This window comes from Sardina pilchardus, chromosome 11 (genome assembly GCF_963854185.1).
Source record: "Sardina pilchardus chromosome 11, fSarPil1.1, whole genome shotgun sequence".
Taxonomy (NCBI): domain Eukaryota; kingdom Metazoa; phylum Chordata; class Actinopteri; order Clupeiformes; family Clupeidae; genus Sardina; species Sardina pilchardus.
In genome coordinates this window covers 11440323-11452822 of record NC_085004.1, presented here as the reverse complement: position 1 = coordinate 11452822, position 12500 = coordinate 11440323, and the positions used below count along the sequence as shown (strand labels likewise).

Below are 12500 nucleotides of genomic sequence, written 5' to 3'. Positions count from 1 at the left end.
GAATAGCACCATGCATGCATCATACTGTACTAGGCAAACACTAGCCACTGTGCTAGAATAGCACCATGCATGCATCATACTGTACTAGGCAAACACTAGCCACTGTGCTAGAATAGCACCATGCATGCATCATACCAGGCAAACACTAGCCACTGTGCTAGAATAGCACCACGCATGCATCATACCAGGCAAACACTAGCCACTATGCTAGAATAGCACCATGCATGCATCATACTGTACTAGGCAAACACTAGCCACTGTGCTAGAATAGCACCATGCATGCATCATACTGTACTAGGCAAACACTAGCCACTGTGCTAGAATAGCACCACGCATGCATCATACCAGGCAAACACTAGCCACTGTGCTAGAATAGCACCATGCATGCATCATACTGTACTAGGCAAACACTAGCCACTGTGCTAGAATAGCACCACGCATGCATCATACCAGGCAAACACTAGCCACTGTGCTAGAATAGCACCATGCATGCATCATACTGTACTAGGCAAACACTAGCCACTGTGCTAGAATAGCACCACGCATGCATCATACCAGGCAAACACTAGCCACTGTGCTAGAATAGCACCATGCATGCATCATACTGTACTAGGCAAACACTAGCCACTGTGCTAGAATAGCACCACGCATGCATCATACCAGGCAAACACTAGCCACTGTGCTAGAATAGCACCATGCATGCATCATACTGTACTAGGCAAACACTAGCCACTGTGCTAGAATAGCACCACGCATGCATCATACCAGGCAAACACTAGCCACTGTGCTAGAATAGCACCATGCATGCATCATACTGTACTAGGCAAACACTAGCCACTGTGCTAGAATAGCACCACGCATGCATCATACCAGGCAAACACTAGCCACTATGCTAGAATAGCACCATGCATCATACCAGGCAAACACTAGCCACTGTGCTAGAATAGCACCACACATCATACCAGGCAAACACTAGCCACTGTGCTAGAATAGCACCATGCATCATATCAGGCAAACACTAGCAGTCAAACCCAGAATCAGGCCCACCATTGCACCAAACAAACACAGAATAGAGGCACGCCAGTCGAGCATGCAAGCAAACTTAGTATCTCACCAGTGAAGACCTTTCTCACTGTAGGCAAGCAGCATGTTAGTCCATACCAATGCTGTGAGTTTGCTCTCTGTTGCCTCAGGTGCTTTACAGAATAACGCTGGACTTCTAGTGCTTGGTGCCACGGCGGTGCCCTGGAAACTCGACTGTGAAATGACAAGAAGGTGGGAATAGTGTGACCTCCAGTAAATTGCATTTAGTGTTGGGATTTATGAAACACTAAGAGCTTTCTCTGATTAACTGTTAAATATGTGAATTAGTGTGTGAGAGAGAGAGACTTCTCCACATGGATAAGATTTTAAAGACGTGTGTGTATATTTCCTCATGTTTAAAATGCAGACTGTGTGTGTGTGTGTGTGATGTGTTTCTCTCTCTTTGCACCCTAGCTTTGAGCATCATGTGTGTATTCCTATGCCTGGCGAGCGTAGCCGAGCACTAATGTTTGAGCAGCAGCTGAAGGGTGTGTTAAACAGCCTGACTGAAGCGGACTTCACCGGTTTGGCACTGAGGACCGACGGCTTTACCGGGGCCGACATCAGCATTGTCATCCGGGACGCCCTTATGCAGCCCGTCCGGAGAGTGCAGAGGGCCACCCACTTCAGGAGGGTACCTGTCCACTCACTGCCCAGGGCTCGACATTAATGCCTACCAAATTGTAACAAATGGCAACCATATTTGGTTGACTTTGACAACCAAAACCTTGTCTGGTTGCCACTCTTAATCACTTCTAAAAGTTAACGTTGAGCCCTGCCACTGCCCTCTTACACACAACGAGCTACACCGGTTCCGCAACTGTGCTCCACAAGTGCTCTGTTCGCGTAGTGTCACAATAGTTTTAGAATCTGATCTAATTTTTTGGAATGTACTGTACCGCTAATCAGATTTTGTGTAGCCAGTTCCATTGATGGTAGCTGAAGTTAATTGTTGCAGCAGACGCTACGTGAACGGAGAACTTCAGTTATGTATACAGTGTAGCTGTTAGACGTGGTGGTGACACAGGACTCAGGTCACTTGTATGACTTCATTTATGATTCATTGAAGGCACACTTCACCGATTAGCATTAAGCTTTGTATCTTTAGAAAACCAGTCATGTTTTTGAATGGTCGTGCATCATTCCCTCAGTTTGCCTTGAGATGGGAGAAATACGGATTCCAATTTTGTACTTCCTGCTTTCAATGATGTAAAATTCAATTATGTAAAAATCATAATTTCATAATTTATTTCATAATTTCATAATTTTATTATGACCCACCAACGTTTGCTATCTCATTTTAAGTATCTTATTTCCTGCATGCCCATGTTCTTCCTGGATGCATATTTCATCTCGCTGTTTCCTTTATGTGCATGTTCCTCCTGGGTGCATCAGTTTGCTATCTCATCTTAAATATCCTATTTCCTTTATGTCCATGTTCTTCCTGGGTGAAAGGTGAGAGGCCGAAGGCACAATCAAGCCACTGAGGAGGATGACCTTTTGACCCCTTGTTGTCCAGGAGACGCAGGAGCCATAGAGATGACCTGGGAGGAAGTGACGGACTTAGCAGAGCCCATCATATGTTTGGTGAGCATAAATGTCACTTGGATACTCAAGTTATTTATATAAAACAGCCCATTTAGAATTAATATTACAGAAAGTGATGCCATAAGCCATGTCATATTCAGTTAATAATTATACTGTATATGGGCATACTCAAATAACCAGTTATGGTTTCAAGTAGCTAAACGTTATCAAGTCTGCAAATCATAAGAAGTAGAGCTACATAGGTCTACACCTATGATAGTGTATGCATCACTTGTCCAAACACTTTGTTGATTTCTCTTGAAATGTGTCCTTAGGATGATGTGTTGAAGTCCCTTGAAAGCATAAAGCCCTCTGTGGACCAGAGACACCTGGAGAAGATACAGAGGTTTACTGAGGAGGTGCATACGTCTAAACAGGCAGGCGCGTCTATGTTAACAAATGCCAGCTAGCTTAACTGGAATGTTACTGTAAACCTCACTCCCCAACGCCTCAACAGTGCTGCTGGCATGACAGCTAGTAGCCTGGGCGTTTGGCTCCATTGTCAGCACGCTTGACTCCTAATCCGAGGTGATGCTGTTTCACGGGTTCGTGTGGGCATGTGCAGTGCTGAACCGCGCTGGTTCAACAGTGCAGGTTATACCAACAGGTGTTCGACAATATACATACCATCAGATTACTCCATGAGAAAGAGAATTTCCTGTGTGTGTGTATTCACACCAAGTTAACCTACCATTACTTCCCAATTATGCACATTATCCCATTAACTAAACACGTTAAAGAAATCAACTTAATGCAGACCTATGTTTGAGCAGGAGAGGGAATGATAGCACGCAGCGATTACAGAACTTGTAACAGAAAGTGGTGTGTGGTGTTTTGTATGTGTGTGCAAAGTGTGTACAAATCTGTGTATACCCTGGCTTGTGCTACCCTGGCTTTCAATTGAGCATACTGTATATGAAAGAAATGGGCCACATCAGTTGGAAATCAATTTTCTGGTTTATTAAAAACTTTAAAACCAAAGATTCAAGTTTTGGTTTTGTTTATACTCACTTGGCTTTATATCTGTGCTACTTTGTGTGTGGTCTTTGGTGACGTATCTGCATATTTGCACACTTGTGTGTGTGTGTGTGTGTGTGTGTGTGTGTGTATAGTCTTTTGTGATGTCTCATGTATCTGCATATTCACACACCTGTGGGTCCTCATGAATCTTTGGGGATGCGTGGCCGTGTGTCTGTACACTCACACTCCTCCCTGTGTGTGCGAGTTGTGTCCGGACTGCGTGTGGTGTGTGTCGCGTCAGGGCTGTGTGTGTGTGCGGTGTGTGTTGCGTCAGGGCTGTGTGTGTGTGCGGTGTGTGTGCGCGCCTGCTGCTTCCTCTGGCAGGTGGGGCAGCAGGCTGTGTGTCCTCTCTCTCTGCAGCTCCCGCAGCTGAGGACCAGCTGGCAGCAGACTGGAGGCCAACACAGAGCATACTGATCCCACGGCGCTCCGCAATACCTACACACTGCACACACACACACACGCAGAGAAAGTGGAGTCAGGCATACCAACTCAAAACCGAGGGTCGGTCGGGGGGGGGGGGGGGGGGGTAATAGAATAAGAATAATAGAATAATGTGTACCACAGGAAAAGAGAAAGCAGTCACTCTCACAGTCATACACACACACACACAGGTCCCATCCTTATCCACATGCTAACCTGAGATGACGTCATCGTTAAATGCGAGAGCATAGCGCTCGTCGAACACAAAGAGTTTCCCGCGGTAGAATCCATCAGGGAATTGCTCCAGGTACTTATGGATCCCGCCTTGGAGCTGCAGAACCTCCTTACACACATCCTGGAGGAGGGGAAACACACACATACACACATGTACTGTCAGTCACACACTTCCTAGTAACCCACAAAAATCTTTCTGTTGGTCAAGACAGAAAATCTCAAAATAAACGGTCTGCACAGTGCACACTTAAATCCTTTGCGAGTTTATTTGCCAAGCGTTCAGTCAGAGACCATCCCATTGCTTGGCAAATAAATTTGAAAAGGACTGAAGAGTGCAGACAGTTTGTTTTTGAGACGTTCAGTTTTTGTTTGTCTGGCACCTTAAATCGTGACGTAAGTGCTGCATAGTTGGTCCGTAGTTGCTCGAGACAGAGAGGCCCAATCCCAATGTCAGCCCTAAAGACTAAGAACTAAAGACTCACAGACTTAATTGATCTCAGGTGCTAAGTTAGTGAGTGTGTGAGGCCACATAGGCTCAGATAGGTATTTGGGATTGGGACAGCACTTCACAAGATCACATGTACCTTGGCAATGTTTACTAACAAAGACGTTTCTAACATTTGCACCATGCACGTGTGTCGTGCGTGCTGTTGTTTACCTTCATTTCCGGATTTTTCTATGATCTCCGCGGTAAACGTCACAACACTTTGAACTGTGGGTAATTCCCTTAGGTTAAGTCTGCACCGATGCAGACTCACGGAAAGGGCTCGGTAAGTCTGTACTCAAACCCTCCCGCCCGTTGTAATTCGACATTGGGACAGCCCTAAACCCTTACGAATTTCGCGAGAACGCGCACCAAAGTCCGTGAGTTCGTGAGTCCGGACATTAGGATTGGGCCAGAGAGTGTAAGTGTGGAGACATTATTTCACTTTGTGTATACTCTCTATACAGTAAGATACGTCGTACAGCTAACTAGCAGTGCCATGCTCTGATCTGTTTGTGTGTGTGTTTGAGGCGAAATCCCTCTCACAGTGAATCCCTCTAGTGCAGTACACAAGGACCTGTTTGTTAGTGTGTGTGTGTGTGTGTGTGTGTGTGTGTGTGTGTGTGTGTGGCAAGCATACTTTGGAGCGCAGGTAGGCGGAACCCCTCTCGCAGCGGATCCCTCCGGTGCAGTACATGAGGACCCGTTTATTCCGGAACAGATCCAGATTCTGGTCCACGTAGTCGGGAAAGTAGCTGAACTTCCGGATGTCTGGAGCCAGACAGCTACTAAACTGACCCTGAGGACACAGGAGAGTGTGTGTGAGTGTCAGTGTGAGAGTGAGTTTGAGTGTGTGAGTGAGAGAGAGAGAGAGAGTGAGTGTGTGTGTGTGTGAGAGAGAGAGAGAGAGAAAGAGAGAGAAAGAGTGTGTGTATGAGAGAGAGAAAGAGAGAGAGTGTGTGTATGATAGAGAAAGAGAGAGAGAGAGAGTGAGAGAATGAGAGAGTTTAAATGACTTGGAGGAAATGACAGTAGTATGTGTTAAGATTATGTTAGGGATTGTCGATGTGTGTGAGTGTCTGTATAAGCAAGCGTGTGTGTGTGTGTGTGTGTGTGTGTTGTAGATTATTCTATTCCGCTCTCGTAGAAGTTCCTACAGTCCAGCAGTACTGTATGTGTGAGTGTGTGTGTCGTACTATTCTGCTCTCGTAGAAGTTCCTACAGTCCAGCAGCACTGTGTCTCTGGCTGCCTTCTCGTCAGTCAGCAGCGTCTGAACCTCACGGTGGAACTCCTCCGGACCCAGGTGTGTGCCTGCCAAACACACACACACACACACACAATGAGATGGTTGACATTTCTATGAAACTCATCAGGCTTTGAGTTAATGGCTTTATTACATTGCATTAACACACACACACACACACACACACACACACACACACACACACACACACACACACACACACACACACACACACACACACACACACACACACACACACACACACACACACACACACACACACACACACACACAAGCTCTCTTTAAGTAGGCTTATTGACATTTCTATTAAACTATCACCATTTGAGTGAACAGCATCACATTATGTTGACTCACACGTATAAGCAAGCGCTCTTTATTTCTCTCTGCCTCATACACACAAACACACACACACACACAGTCTCACCAGCCAATATGTGTGAGATGACGTTGGGGTCCACTCCCATGGGAACGATCTCTCTGTAGACCCCCACCCTCAGCTCAGGGAAGCAGTGGGCTCCCCCCTCACTTCTCTTCAGAAACAAACACACACACACACACACACACACACACACACACACACACACACACACACACACAAACACACAAACACACAAACACACAAACATTAAGTGGGGTTCTTGGGTAGTTTGATGTGTCATCTTCAGTAGTAGGCCTTTTCCATCAACTCCAGGAGACGTTCTGTTCTTATTCACGCTCCACAGGTTGTTCAGAGCATTTAAAAATCACAAACTGCTCGGAAATGAAGACGTTGGTTTGGAGTTGGCACCAAGAAAATTGTGTTTCTTTCCTCCAAACCAGAGTGGGCATGTCAGAAACATTGCGTTATTGCTTAATAAAGTCTTGTTTCTAACGTTTTGACAGGACGTAATTTATTAATATTTCCATTCATTTATCATATCACAGTATAGCAATCTATGATTATAATTCCGCCTTGCAGACTGTTTGCGCTTCATGGAAATTAAAAATCCAGAATCTCAAAATATTAGAATAAAGAATCTATGATACAAAAATGTCAATCAAATATTCATTATACTGCAGTTTAGTGTTTAGTATGGTATAAACAGAGTGAAGTCTTCAACTCCCATGTCTTTATGCATGTGTATGTTACTGTGTGTGTGTGTGTGTGTGTATGTAATACCTTAAAGTCGTCATCGCTCATGTGTTTGAAAGCAGGATGTGACATCATGGCTCTGATGTACAAACGAGTTCCCAACAGGCTTCCTCCTACAGTACCATTAATGCCTTCTGTAGCCACACGCACCTACACACACACACACACACACACACACACACACACACACACACACACACACAGCCGTTAAAGTCTTCTGTAGCCATACACACCTACACACACAAGGTAGTTAATGGCTTTTGAATCCACATGCACCGACACAGTAGGCTTACAATATATACTGTACATGCATTTGACACTCACATTTAAACATTTTTCACACAAGTTTGTGGACCCAGAACCCAAAATCAGAGTGTGTTTACCTTTCCAGTGAGATGCAGCATCTGACACAGCTCTCTCTGCCACACACACACCCGTTCAGGATGGGTCAGCTCACAGTAGCAGTAATACAACAACACCTCACCATCACCCCTGCAACACACGCACACGCACACGCAACTTGTTAACCTCCCCATCACTCCTGCATGTACACATGATACAACTGAAGTCCAGCCAATTTTCAGTAACTATAACTATCACTACATCACTCGCTTACATACACACACACACAGACACACACACACACACACAGACACACACACACACAGACACACACATACACAGACACACACACACACACACACACACACACACACACACACACACACACACACACACACAAACAACACACACGTACTCCATGAGTTGTTCTGCCGGGATGTGGCTGATATCGGGTATCCAGGCGTTCATGTCCCCAGGCTCTTCCGCCGCCTGTTGCTCCGCCGAGACCCCGCTCTTCGCCAGGTTCAGCTGCTGGTCCAGAGTCTCGGAGGTCCGTCGCTCAATCTCCACGGAGTGGGCGTAGGCGACATGCTTGTGCACGGCGGCGGGTTCGTTAAAGGTCTGTCCGCAGCAACGCCAGGAGAGCGGGTCGTTTCTCCGGGACTCCACGAACTCTGCGAACGCCTAGAGGACGTAATATTTAGCTGGAGGCTACAGACGAGGTGTGCGAGTACAGTTCAGTAGCCTATGGACGGGGTCGGAGAACTCACCCGTTTTTTGGTGTGTGTGTAAGCCCGCCGGGGACCCGTGATCTCCGGTTTGTCATGCATCACGGCATCGGCAGCGAGCTTCTCCACATCCAGGCTTAGAAGTAAATGGTCTGTGGCGAAGTCGGTATCCATTGGACAACTTTTCACTGATGAGCAGGGGCCAGGGGGGAGTCTACTGCAAACAATTAATCTCAGTTCAGTGCGGCCCCACGAATGCGTTCCTGGTGGCGACCGGCTACCAAGTCATAGCCTACATAACCGCAAAGGCTGTCAAAACTCATAGAATCGCCACTGTAGACCACACCACCTAGGCCTACCATACACCACCATGAGACCAGAGTCTGGTCTGACTGCACCGACTCCGGCTGATCGACGGCGGAAGGTAGATGCTACCTCACCCGGACAACAAAGGTTTGCCTTCCTGTTTCAAAATAAAAGTCAAACCCTTCACGTGGACGAACCATAGACAGTAAAAGATAGGGACGAACCACACCGTAGGCTCCAGTATTTAGCATTTAATGCTGGGCCGTAGGTTCACACCTTACATGGAAATATTACAGGGAGTCAGCATAAGTCCATGTTTTTCACTAGATGGTTTGACAATAGTATTCATACTAATTTCCTTATTTCTGGTTTCGATTCCACATTAAAGATTGCAATTTCTGCCGCCAAGTGGCAGTGTTGACCGTAGGCTATTTTCAAGCTTGGCCTACATGCATTCGGCAGACGCCTTTGATAAATGATGTCTCCTCTTTCATGACACCACCCTTGAAAAACCCATAGGAATATTTATTTATGTATATATTTTTTTGCCATTTTCAGCACTCAAAATGCTCCCTTTGGCCTGAGCTTAAAGCAGAAAAATGTGAAAGTAGCCTAGGCTACTTTTAAATTGTAATGTGTGAGTGTGAGATTCGTTTTTTCATGGATGGTGTCATATGAAAGAGGAGGGTCTTGAGTATCCATATGTATTCAATAGCACATTGTTTTTGAGCGACAGAGACCATTTCAGCTACTGGATGATAGAATATCAAATATGGGTGGTGTGTCATAGGCCTACGAAAGGAGGGTCTATAGTATACTTTTTTTTTTTTTTTTTTTTACATAATTTCCAACCGCAAGTGTATTTTTCTTATAAGAAAAAAATGATAGGTTATTCTGTGAAGAGTGCTTGCAATTGCTCTACTGCTGGGCTGTAGCCTGTAAACTCGAAACTCATTCACAAACTGCACTGTTGGATGTTTGCAGGTGTTGCTGCTTCTGTTTATCACAATAAGTTTCAGTTTCTTCTTCTGTGGTAGACTGAAAATGTGACAACAAACATTCGGCAATTTCTTTTTCACAGTGCTCTGATTCTGTGTATAGGCCTACGGCACAACCTATTGCTAACTCTAGTTATACTATTATTTATCTTGCATATAGACTGAACCTCCCACACTGCTCAGAGTCTCTATTTATATTGCATAATTGAACGTAATCTACACACTGTACAGACTTTAGTGTATTTTGAACATATCTAACTGTAGGCTAGTTCGTTTACAGTAAACTTCACAACTTCACATTGTATCACAGAGTGATTTATTATTAGCTGTGCAAAGTCTGAGTTGAAATGTCCAGGGATATTTCAACTCACGGAACGTCTCTCGGCCAATCAGAAACGAATAAATAGTTCCATAGAGTATGTATGTTATATGACTACACACAGTTCTGTTCTTTTGCACTTTTGATTAGATGCTACCTGTATTTCATCAACACTGTGTTTTTACTCTGCACAATGACAACACAATATAATTTAATTTGATCTAAAAATGTAGTAATGTATTTGTCATTTGAAGAAGACACAACTGCTTTGGTAATTTCTCATATAATGCTAAGAATCTTAGCCCCTTTATTGTGAAAATGGGGTTCACATGCAGTCTTCCACATGCTCATGCATAGGCTACACACTCACACACATAATGTATGTGTCCACAACTCTTCACACACCCGTGTGTGTGTTGACTGTTCTGCTGTGTTGTATGAAGTGTGAGTAAATGTATTAGCATGCAGTGACTTGCCAAAGGTTGATGGTCCAGAGGTGTGTGTGTGTGTGTGTGTGTGTGTGTGTGTGTGTGTGCATATGTCAGTGTGATTGCTGTCTGATGGCCCAAGACATTATAGGTAAACTCCAGTCGGTCTTCACCTAGTGGCCACATTTGAAGCTGCATGTATGGGAGTAATGATGACATACTGTACAGTAGCACGAGTTTTTAGGCAGAATAAAGAGAAGGCTCAGATGAAACTGGATCCGATTATATGCGTAGTACAACCCTGTAGACAGATTAGGTGTATCAGAGTGATTTATTATTGATCTGATATTAGATTAGACTGAAATAGTGGATTTGAGATATTTTTTTTTTTTTAAAGTATATTTTTTGGCCTTTTTGCCTGTATTATGATAGGACAGTGTAGAGGTAGACAGGAAACAAGTGGGAGAGAGAGATGGGGTGGGATCGGGATATGACCGCAGGCCGGATTCGAACCTGGGTCCCCGGATTTGAGATATTTTATGTCTTCGATCCAACATGCCTGTGAAGAGGCCTTCTTGGCTAGGGCCCACATGAAGAAGAGACACCAATCTCAAAGTGTTCTTTTCCCTGGTTAAAAAAATAAAGTAAAAAGTGAATGAAAGGAAGCTGAGATGTTCAGCAATATAGGGGGATATACCTTTAAGAACACAGGAAGTTATGGGATAGAGAAACAGAGCAGGCACGAAAGCGGGAAGTTAGACGGTCAGTCGAATTGTATGCACGTTATGCATGAGCACAATAAATAAGCCGGAGTTACACGGCTATTTGAGAAGCGTTGTTGTCATCTACAGTATGAGAGTGAGAAGTGGATTATTACAGAAGCCAGTGGAGAGAAGAGCTGGCGTGGGATCGGGAAATTACGCAGGTTGGACTTTAACCCGGGTGTCTGTGGGAACATGGATAGCGTGCTATAGAGATGGCATGGGTGCTATAGCCAGCCCCCTCCCCATCTGCAATACTTACCTTGGTGCATGCGTATCACTGATTATGTAGAACAGTGACAACAAAGACTTGTGGGCTTAACACTTAAATCTTAGAACTTAAGCCCAAGACAGAGAGGACAGCTTAATGAAACGTACATCGCAGGCCCAAGACTGACCCACTGTGACCCTGACAGGGAAGCCACACCAGGCGCCTAACTGAAGCATTCCATTCAAGACGCCTAAAATCCATTTTAAAAGACTGGTCTGTTTTTTTTTCTTTCTCGAATGTACGTGTCGCTATCACGTCTGGTGTAGCTACAGTACTTCTATTGCTTATAGCCGAAGCTAATTGTTTCAGGAGAGCAGGTGCAATGCGAACAGGATGCTACAGTTCTGCATCTGGTGTAGAACCCCTGTGACAGAGTGAGGCTTTGTGGAGTGTGAAGATTGAGAGCTTGAACTGAGTGAGGTTCAGGAGGGTGTGTGTGTGTGTATGAGTGGGCAAATGTGTGTATGAGTGTGCGTGTGTGTGTCTTTCAAGTGAAGCAGTGCAACGTCAGTTGAGTTCATCGTCGTCACTGGCGATGTCGTCCAGCGCTTTGTCGTGCCGCTCGGCATGCTGGGAGCTTTGCTCCCTCGGCTCCGCCTCCCGCTCTTGAAGCTCCGCCTCCAGACGCTGGCGATGACACGCCCTCTTGCTGCGCAGGTGCTTCATGGGAAATGGGTTGAGCTCGCCGAATGCCATGTTACGCAACTTCCTGTCAGGGGGACAGTTTACACATGAATCAGAATCAGCTTTATTGGCATTTAGTAGACAGCAAAACACTTCTTGGAAAATAAACAAAAAGGCTGGTAACCCACTAGAGGATTGCTTCTCACGCAAGCCAACGCTCCTTGACAGTTAAATCGGCTGCTACAGTTTCACTTAGTTGATTGGGGCATGTCTTAGATCAGAATTAGAACTCTCAAGCTGTTTCTTCAAAATCCATATCATCGCATAACTTGTGCACATCATATTTTCTCCCAATCTTGAACAAAGATTAGGCTACACCAGTACGGTCCAATCAGAATCAGAGTCAGAATCAGCTTTACTAGCCAGGTTTGCACAAGGAATTTGACTCTCAAAGTACAACACTCAAACAAATAAAACATAAAAGAACAAAAAACA

At 45.0% G+C, this 12500-nt stretch overlaps 3 protein-coding genes across 8 annotated transcripts in view; 1 reads left to right on the top strand and 2 right to left on the bottom strand.

Annotated features, from left to right (window-relative positions):
- The window catches only part of LOC134095863 (vacuolar protein sorting-associated protein 4B-like), a 5639-nt gene extending 2071 nt beyond the window's left edge, over positions 1 to 3568 (top strand). Inside the window, exons 5-8 of the mRNA XM_062549577.1 lie at positions 1194 to 1275; positions 1498 to 1717; positions 2539 to 2670; positions 2946 to 3568. Of these exons, the coding sequence (XP_062405561.1) occupies positions 1194 to 1275; positions 1498 to 1717; positions 2539 to 2670; positions 2946 to 3080 (569 nt within the window). The 3' untranslated portion in view covers positions 3081 to 3568. The remainder of the gene's footprint in view (positions 1 to 1193; positions 1276 to 1497; positions 1718 to 2538; positions 2671 to 2945) is intronic.
- A 76-nt stretch (positions 3569 to 3644) lies between these two features.
- Positions 3645 to 8721, bottom strand: LOC134095847 (thiosulfate sulfurtransferase/rhodanese-like domain-containing protein 2). 2 transcript variants are annotated; one of them, XM_062549558.1, is made up of 10 exons: positions 8341 to 8721; positions 7986 to 8254; positions 7612 to 7720; positions 7256 to 7378; positions 6521 to 6626; positions 6028 to 6143; positions 5472 to 5630; positions 4330 to 4468; positions 3990 to 4135; positions 3645 to 3956 (listed from the first exon to the last, which is right to left on the bottom strand). In XM_062549558.1, the coding sequence occupies exons 1-10, from the start codon at positions 8470 to 8472 to the stop codon at positions 3831 to 3833; spliced, it is 1425 nt and encodes a 474-aa protein (XP_062405542.1). In that variant the 5' UTR covers positions 8473 to 8721; the 3' UTR covers positions 3645 to 3830. The 2 variants fall into 2 exon arrangements, with proteins under 2 accessions (XP_062405542.1, XP_062405541.1); XM_062549557.1 differs by having other exon boundaries at positions 3645 to 4135.
- Positions 8722 to 10174: 1453 nt separating this feature from the next.
- tbc1d2 (TBC1 domain family, member 2) overlaps positions 10175 to 12500 on the bottom strand; it is a 20671-nt gene continuing 18345 nt past the window's right edge. For all 5 annotated transcript variants that reach the window (XM_062549531.1, XM_062549532.1, XM_062549535.1 and 2 more), the window contains one exon: positions 10175 to 12090. In XM_062549531.1, coding sequence (XP_062405515.1) covers positions 11889 to 12090 — 202 coding nt within the window. In that variant the 3' untranslated portion in view covers positions 10175 to 11888. The remainder of the gene's footprint in view (positions 12091 to 12500) is intronic.

Coding starts and splice junctions, on each gene's coding strand:
- LOC134095847 (XM_062549557.1), bottom strand. CDS start 8,472: ATGGATACCGACTTCGCCACAGACCATTTACTTCTAAGCCTGGATGTG. Junction 6,144..6,520: donor CATCTCACACATATTGGCTG/GTGAGACTGTGT, acceptor TGTGTTTGGCAG/GCACACACCTGGGTCCGGAG. Junction 5,631..6,027: donor ACTTCTACGAGAGCAGAATA/GTACGACACACA, acceptor CTGTGTCCTCAG/GGTCAGTTTAGTAGCTGTCT.